Here is an 8,352-nt window from a genome sequence, read left to right on the forward strand (position 1 = left end):
CACTGCTGTACCTACCTCTGTGTCGTCATTAAGTATACTATCCATCTTCATTCTATACCTGTGGTGCATTTTAGTTTTGCAGTTTGCTGACACAGTGACCACCAGTATATATATCAGTACGGTACGGAAGGCCACTGCTGTACCTACCTCTTTGTCGTCATTAAGTATACTATCAATCTACATTCTATACCTGTGGTGCATTTTAGTTTTGCAGTTTGCTGACACAGTGACCACCAGTATACTATATATAGCAGTACGGTACGGAAGGCCACTGCTGTACCTACCTCTGTGTTGTCATTAAGTATACTATCCATCTACATTCTATACCTGTGGTGCATTTTAGTTTTGCAGTTTGCTGACACAGTGACCACCAGTATATATAGCAGTACGGTACGGAAGGCCACTGCTGTACCTACCTCTGTGTCGTCATTAAGTATACTATCCATCTACATTCTATACCTGTGGTGCATTTTAGTTGTGCGCAGTATATATAGTAGTAGGCCATTGCTATTGATACTAGCATATAATTCCACACATTCAAAAATGGAGAACAAAAATGTGGAGGTTAAAATAGGGAAAGATCAAGATCCACTTCCACCTCGTGCTGAAGCTGCTGCCACTAGTCATGGCCGAGACAATGAAATGCCATCAACGTCGTCTGCCAAGGCCGATGCCCAATGTCATAGTAGAGAGCATGTAAAATCCAAAAAACAAAAGTTCAGTAAAATGACCCAAAAATCAAAATTGAAAGCGTCTGATGAGAAGCGTAAACTTGCCAATATGCCATTTACGACACGGAGTGGCAAGGAACGGCTGAGGCCCTGGCCTATGTTCATGGCTAGTGGTTCAGATTCACATGAGGATGGAAGCACTCATCCTCTCGCTAGAAAAAAGAAAAGACTTAAGCTGGCAAAAGCACAGCAAAGAACTGTGCGTTCTTCTAAATCACAAATCCCCAAGGAGAGTCTAATTGTGTCGGTGGCGATGCCTGACCTTCCCAACACTGGACGGGAAGAGCTTGCGCCTTCCACCATTTGCACGCCCTCTGCAAGTGCTGGAAGGAGCACCCGCAGTCCAGTTCCTGATAGTCAAATTGAAGATGTCACTGTTGAAGTACACCAGGATGAGGATATGGGTGTTGCTGGCGCTGGGGAGGAAATTGACAAGGAGGATTCTGATGGTGAGGTGGTTTGTTTAAGTCAGGCACCCGGGGAGACACCTGTTGTCCGTGGGACGAATATGGCCATTGACATGCCTGGTCAAAATACAAAAAAAATCAGCTCTTCGGTGTGGAATTATTTCAACACAAATGCGGACAACAGGTGTCAAGCCGTGTGTTACCTTTGTCAAGCTGTAATAAGTAGGGGTAAGGACGTTAACCACCTCGGAACATCCTCCCTTATACGCAGCGCATTCATCATAAGTCAGTGACAAGTTCAAAAACTTTGGATGACAGCGGAAGCAGTCCACTGACCACTAAATCCCTTCCTCTTGTAACCAAGCTCCTGCAAACCACACCACCAACTCCCTCAGTGTCAATTTCCTCCTTACCCAGGAAAGCCAATAGTCCTGCTGGCCATGTCACTGGCAAGTCTGACGAGTCCTCTCCTGCCTGGGATTCCTCCGATGCATCCTTGAGTGTAACGCCTACTGCTGCTGACGCTGCTGTTGTTGCTGCTGGGAGTCGATCGTCATCCCAGAGGGGAAGTCGGAAGACCACTTGTACTCCTTCCAGTAAGCAATTGACTGTCCAATAGTCCTTTGCGAGGAAGATGAAATATCACAGCAGTCATCCTGCTGCAAAGCAGATAACTCAGGCCTTTGCAGCCTGGGCGGTGAGAAACGTGGTTCCGGTATCCACCGTTAATTCAGAGGCAACTAGAGACTTGATTGAGGTACTGTGTCCCCGGTACCAAATACCATCTAGGTTCCATTTCTCTAGGCAGGCGATACCGAAAATGTACACAGACCTCAGAAAAAGAGTCACCAGTGTCCTAAAAAATGCAGTTGTACCCAATGTCCACTTAACCACGGACATGTGGACAAGTGGAGCAGGGCAGACTCAGGGCTATATGACTGTGACAGCCCACTGGGTAGATGTATTGCCTCCCGCAGCAAGAACAGCAGCGGCGGCACCAGTAGCAGCATCTCGTAAACGCCAACTCGTTCCTAGGCAGGCTACGCTTTGTATCACCGCTTTCCATAAAAGGCACACAGCTGACAACCTCTTACGGGAACTGAGGAACATCATCGCAAAATGGCTTACCCCAATTGGACTCTCCTGGGGATTTGTGACATCGGACAACGCCAGCAATATTGTGCGTGCATTACATCTGGGCAAATTCCAGCACGTCCCATGTTTTGCACATACATTGAATTTGGTGGTGCAGAATTATTTAAAAAACGACAGGGGCATGCAAGAGATGCTGTCGGTGGCCCGAAGAATTGCGGGCCACTTTCGGCATTCAGCCACCGCGTACAGAAGACTGGAGCACCACCAAACAATCCTGAACCTGCCCTGCCATCATCTGAAGCAAGAGGTGGTAACGAGGTGGAATTCAACCCTCTATATGCTTCAGAGGATGGAGGAGCAGCAAAAGGCCATTCAAGCCTATACATCTGCCCACGATATAGGCAAAGGAGGGGGAATGCACCTGACTCAAGCGCAGTGGAGAATGATTTCAACGTTGTGCAAAGTTCTGCAACCCTTTGAACTTGCCACACGTGAAGTCAGTTCAGACACTGCCAGCCTGAGTCAGGTCATTCCCCTCATCAGGCTTTTGCAGAAGAAGCTGGAGACATTGAAGGAGGAGCTAAAACAGAGCGATTCCGCTAGGCATGTAGGACTTGTGGATGGAGCCCTTAATTCGCTTAACCAGGATTCACGGGTGGTCAATCTGTTGAAATCAGAGCACTACATTTTGGCCACCGTGCTCGATCCTAGATTTAAAACCTACGTTGTATCTCTCTTTCCGGCAGACACAAGTCTGCAGAGGTTCAAAGACCTGCTGGTGAGAAAATTGTCAAGTCAAGCGGAACGTGACCCGTCAACATCTCCTCCTTCACATTCTCCTGCAACTGGGGGTGCAAGGAAAAGGCTAAGAATTCCGAACCCACCCGCTGGCGGTGATGCAGGGCAGTCTGGAGCGAGTGCTGACATCTGGTCCGGACTGAAGGACCTGCCAACGATTACTGACATGTCGTCTACTGTCACTGCATATGATTCTCTCACCATTGAAAGAATGGTGGAGGATTACATGAGTGACCGCATCCAAGTAGGCACGTCAGACAGTCCGTATGTATACTGGCAGGAAAAAGAGGCAATTTGGAGGCCCTTGCACAAACTGGCTTTATTCTACCTAAATTGCCCTCCCTCCAGTGTGTACTCCGAAAGAGTGTTTAGTGCAGCCGCTCAACTTGTCAGCAATCGGCGTACGAGGTTACTTCCAGAAAATGTGGAGAAGATGATGTTCATCAAAATGAATTATAATCAATTCCTCCGTGGAGACATTCACCAGCAATTGCCTCCAGAAAGTACACAGGGATCTGAGATGGTGGATTCCAGTGAGGACGAATTAATAATCTGTGAGGAGGGGGATGTACACAGTGAAAGGGGTGAGGAATTGGAGGATGATGATTATGAGGAGGACATCTTGCCTCTGTAGAGCCAGTTTGTGCAAGGAGAGATTGATTACTTCTTTTTTGGTGGGGGCCCAAACCTACCAGTCATTTCAGTCACAGTCGTGTGGCAGACCCTGTCGCTGAAATGATGGGTTCGTTAAAGTGTGCATGTCCTGTTTATACAACCTAAGGGTGGGTGGGAGGGCCCAAGGACAATTCCATCTTGTACCTCTTTTTTCTTTCATTTTTCTTCGCATCATGTGCTGTTTGGGGACAATTTTTTGGAAGTGCCATCCTGTCTGACACTGCAGTGCCACTCCTAGATGGGCCAGGTGTTTGTGTCGGCCACTTGTGTCACTAAGCTTAGTCACACAGCGACCTTGGTGCGCCTCTTTTTTTCTTTGCATCATGTGCTGTTTGGGGACAATTTTTTTGAAGTGCCATCCTGTCTGACACTGCAGTGCCACTCCTAGATGGGCCAGGTGTTTGTGTCGGCCACTTGTGTCGCTTAGCTTAGCCATCCAGCGACCTCGGTGCAAATTTTAGGACTAAAAATAATATTGTGAGGTGTGAGGTGTTCAGAATAGACTGGAAATGAGTGGAAATTATGGTTATTGAGGTTAATAATACTATGGGATCCAAATGACCCCCAAATTCTATGATTTAAGCTGTTTTTTAGGGTTTTTTGAAAAAAACACCCGAATCCAAAACACACCCGAATCCGACAAAAAAAATTTGGTGAGGTTTTGCCAAAACGCGTCCGAATCCAAAACACGGCCGCGGAACCGAATCCAAAACCAAAACACAAAACCCGAAAAATGTCCGGTGCACATCACTAGTACTAAGTCTCGGAGAGGGATGGTGGAGAGGGATAAAGTACCAGCCAATCAGCTCCTAACTGTCATGACAGTTAAGAGCTGATTGGTTGGTGCTTTATCTCTCTGCACTTTATCAATCTCCACAGCTTAGTACATCGGCCCCATAGTACCAACTAATCAGCTCCTAGCTGTAATTTTTTAAACACAGCCTGTAAAATGGCAGTTAGGAGCTGTTTGACTGGTACTTTATCTCTCCACTTTATCTCTTTCCAAAGTTTTGATACAACTCCCCCCATGTTGTTAAAGTGCAGCAGTAAAATATTCCGTATCACTGCTGTATGCAGCGATACTTACAGTAATGTTAAGTAGTTCTGCAAAAATACGGTCTATGGTAAATAGACCCCCAAATTATTCACCATAATAACAAGGATTACCAGTGGCGGAACTAGCGAGCAGTGGGCCCAGGTGCGACAAAATGCTTTGGGCCCCCCATCCCATCCAAGTCCACCCCCTCACCCCTGGAGAGGATCTGGTGAGGGGGACATGCTCAGGGCCAGAGAAATGGATACCTAGCAACAGTGCCGTAACTAGACATTTTAGCACTGTGTGCAAGAAACGGCATTGGAACCCCACCCCTGCATGCAAAACAGGGGCAGTGCACGCCGTAGGCGCGCTAGCAAAAATACATAGTGGCGTGGCTTCGTGGGGAAGGGGTGTGGCCACAAAATAATACCAATTCATAAAAAGGTGCACATTAGTCTCCATTATTCAAATTACGCCGCACAGTAGCACCACTACACCAGGTAGAGACCCTTTTACACCTTACGGCGGACAGATTCCTCTTTTTACACATTACGGCAGACAGCGTCCCCTTTTTACACATTACGGCAGACAGCATCCCCCTTTTTACACATTACGGCAGACAGCGTGCACTCTTTACACATAACGGCAGACAGCGTCCCCTTATTACACATAACGGCAGACAGCGTGCCCTTGTTACACATAGCGGCAGACAACGTACACTTTTTACACATAATGGCAGATAGCGTGCCCTTGTTAAACATAGCGGCAGACAGCGTACACTTTTTACACATAACGGCAGACAGCGTACACTTTTTACACATAACGGCAGACAGCGTGCCCTTTTTACACATAACGGCAGACAGCGTCCCCTTTTTACACATTACGGTAGACAGCGTGCCCTTTTTACACATTACGGCAGGCAGATTCCCCCTTTTTACACATTGCGGCAGGCAGATTCCCCCTTTTTACACACTGCGTCAGGCAGATTCACCCTTTTTACACATTGCGGCAAAGATTCCCCCTTTTTACACATTACGGCAAAGATTCCCCCTTTTTACACATTACATCAGGCAGATTCCCCCTTTTTACACATTACATCAGGCAGATTCCCCCTTTTTACACATTACGGCAGGCACATTCCCCATTTTTACACATTGCGGCAGGCAGATTCCCCCTTTTTACACATTGCGGCAGACAGAAGAAAGAAAGAAAGAAAGAAAGAAAGAAAGAAAGAAAGAAAGAAAGAAAGAAAGAAAGAAAGAAAGAAAAGAATTATACTTACCCTCTCCGCTGGTTCAGGCTCCTCGGTGCAGCTTCTGACGTTTCCCGGGCAGGAGAGAAGGAGGAGGAGGGAGGTGGAGGAGGGAGCCGCAGCAGCGCTGTGTCATTGGTGGTGGCGCTGCTGCTGCTGCCCCTCTGCTTCACTATAGGCTGTTCTCGGAAGACAGCCTATAGTGAAGCAGAGGGACAGCAGCAGCAGCGCCTCAACCAGTAACAAAGCGCTGCTGTGGCTCCCTCCTCCACCTCCCTCCTCCTCCTTTTCCCCTGTGCCGCTGCAGTGCGCTCCTCTCCTCTCTGGGCGGCTGTGTGCTGCGGGCAGCGGTTGCCCGCAGCACACAGCGGCATGTAATGAGTCAGTTTGACTCATTACATGCTATGGGCCCCTGGACAGAGGCGGGCCCCAGTGCAACGCACTGGTTGCAGTGGCGGTAGTGCCACCTCTGAGGATTACAACATCCTAATAGTAATAAGATACTTCACATAAATAAGTTGATCTGACCAATTAATAAAATACAACAACTGCAGAACTGCCCACACAGACAGGCATCCCATGAATGTATAACATGAAACAGTCTTGTGACAATGAGCCGTCTGCAATCCACGCAAACCGTGTCATGCTTACGTGTGTGTTCCAAATGCAATAAAGCAATGACAGGAGCCTATACACACTGAGCCAGCTGAGTCATGAGCACCACACGTCTGAACTGTGAGGTAATTGTTCAAAAATCCCTATGAGCAAGGAAGACAGGACTCAGATACTGTAACCAACTATCATCAATAACATAACAGCGCCATCAAAATACATTGGAATGTCACGGAATAAGCTACTGTATGAATGAAACAAAACAGCACATTTTTACATTCTTCAGGGGCCAATTTACTAAGGTGCGGGTTTATAGAACTGGAGATGATGTCCACAGCAACCAATCAGGTTCTAGCTATTATCTTCTAGAAGGTGCTAGATAAATGAGAAGTAGAACCTGATTGGTTGCTATGGGCAACATCTCCACTGCTATAAACCCTCACCTTAGTAAATATACCCCCTAACAGTTCTGAAACTTGCATTAAACTGTAACGCTGTCTGCGATCATTCTCCAGAATACGTAGGACACAGAGAAGATGAATGCAGAGTACCTGGACTCTGTGTGAAGTCTGTTCTAGATCATCTACCTCTGGTTTCATCAACACCTTTTGTGCAGTGGTATTAAGGGAAATCGCCTCAATCAGGAGATTCTGTTCTCCTACCACTCTATGGCCCGTCTTTTGGTGGCGGCTCCCAACTACCTTGGCCACCGGTTTATTAAATCTTCTCCTCACCTCCGTGTGTTCATCTTGGCAGAGGCAAAATGGCAGCGTACAAAAAGCCAGCAGCCACCAGATGTGAAGTCGCTGGGAAGCCATATAGACGCCGAATCCAGGCAGAGAGATGCAGCCTGCTCAAGAAGCTCTTGAAAAATGTGCGTTTACCAAGCTTTATACTGGAGGCAGCTGGGAACAAAGCCTTAACTGCAACATCAGCCATGTCTCAAGGAAAATATTAGTCACCCCTCGACTATGAGCAGAGAAATTGATTTTAATGCTCATATAGCATATTGCCATGGCTAGAATTTAGTATATTTATGGGTCACACCTTTCCAGACTTTTTTTATTATTTTTTCATCTTCTTTGGCTCCAGGTGTAGAAAAAAAAAAATATGACGAGAAATTTGGCCATGGAACGAATCGATTGTTGCCCCTCGTTAGACATGGTCCTGCTGGGTATAGCTTGGAACAAAGCAGAGTTTATCCCAGCCAAGAAATTCACATATGTGTTTCTCATCATATGCAAAATAATAAACTGGTTTATAAATGCCGTCAGAACCTTTTTTTATGTTACAATCAGCATTATATCTAAAAATGTGCTTTGCCTTTTTTTCTTTTTACTTTTTTTTTGTCTATTTTCTTTTTTTTCTGCCTAAACTTGGAGGATACTGAATGATTTATCTGTCTGAAATGACAGGTTGGTGTAACGCAATAACACTAATCGTTGGCATGTGTGTAAGGGTCAAAATCTATGCCAAATAACTTGGCCAACTCAGCACGTTGACATTTGTTAAACAGAAATTCAATTATTATTATTATTATTATTATTATTATTATTGTAATAGCCACAAAAGACATACTTGGGAGATCCTTATATTGTGCTATTCAGCATCTCGTTGTACTATACGTAAATGAAAAGAAATACATTTATAGAAACGCAAAACAAGTCAAACTAATATTTTTGTTGCAATGGATTTGGTGTAAAGCAGCAGGTTTAGCACCAGTGGCGACTCAGCGAAGTGGTGAGT

At 46.0% G+C, this 8,352-nt stretch overlaps 1 protein-coding gene across 3 annotated transcripts in view; it reads right to left on the reverse strand.

Moving 5' to 3' along the window:
• Positions 1-7,498, reverse strand: part of C1QTNF3 (C1q and TNF related 3) — a 138,119-nt gene extending 130,621 nt beyond the window's left edge. The window contains exon 1 of one of the 3 annotated variants that reach the window (XM_063960634.1): positions 7,194-7,498. In XM_063960634.1, coding sequence (XP_063816704.1) covers positions 7,194-7,424 — 231 coding nt within the window. In that variant the 5' untranslated portion in view covers positions 7,425-7,498. Of the gene's footprint in view, positions 1-7,157 lie in introns of all 3 variants that reach the window. The other 2 variants (XM_063960626.1, XM_063960643.1) reach the window with 2 other exon arrangements.
• Positions 7,499-8,352: the final 854 nt, after the last annotated feature.

Source organism: Pseudophryne corroboree, chromosome 1 (genome assembly GCF_028390025.1).
Source record: "Pseudophryne corroboree isolate aPseCor3 chromosome 1, aPseCor3.hap2, whole genome shotgun sequence".
Taxonomy (NCBI): Eukaryota; Metazoa; Chordata; class Amphibia; order Anura; family Myobatrachidae; genus Pseudophryne; species Pseudophryne corroboree.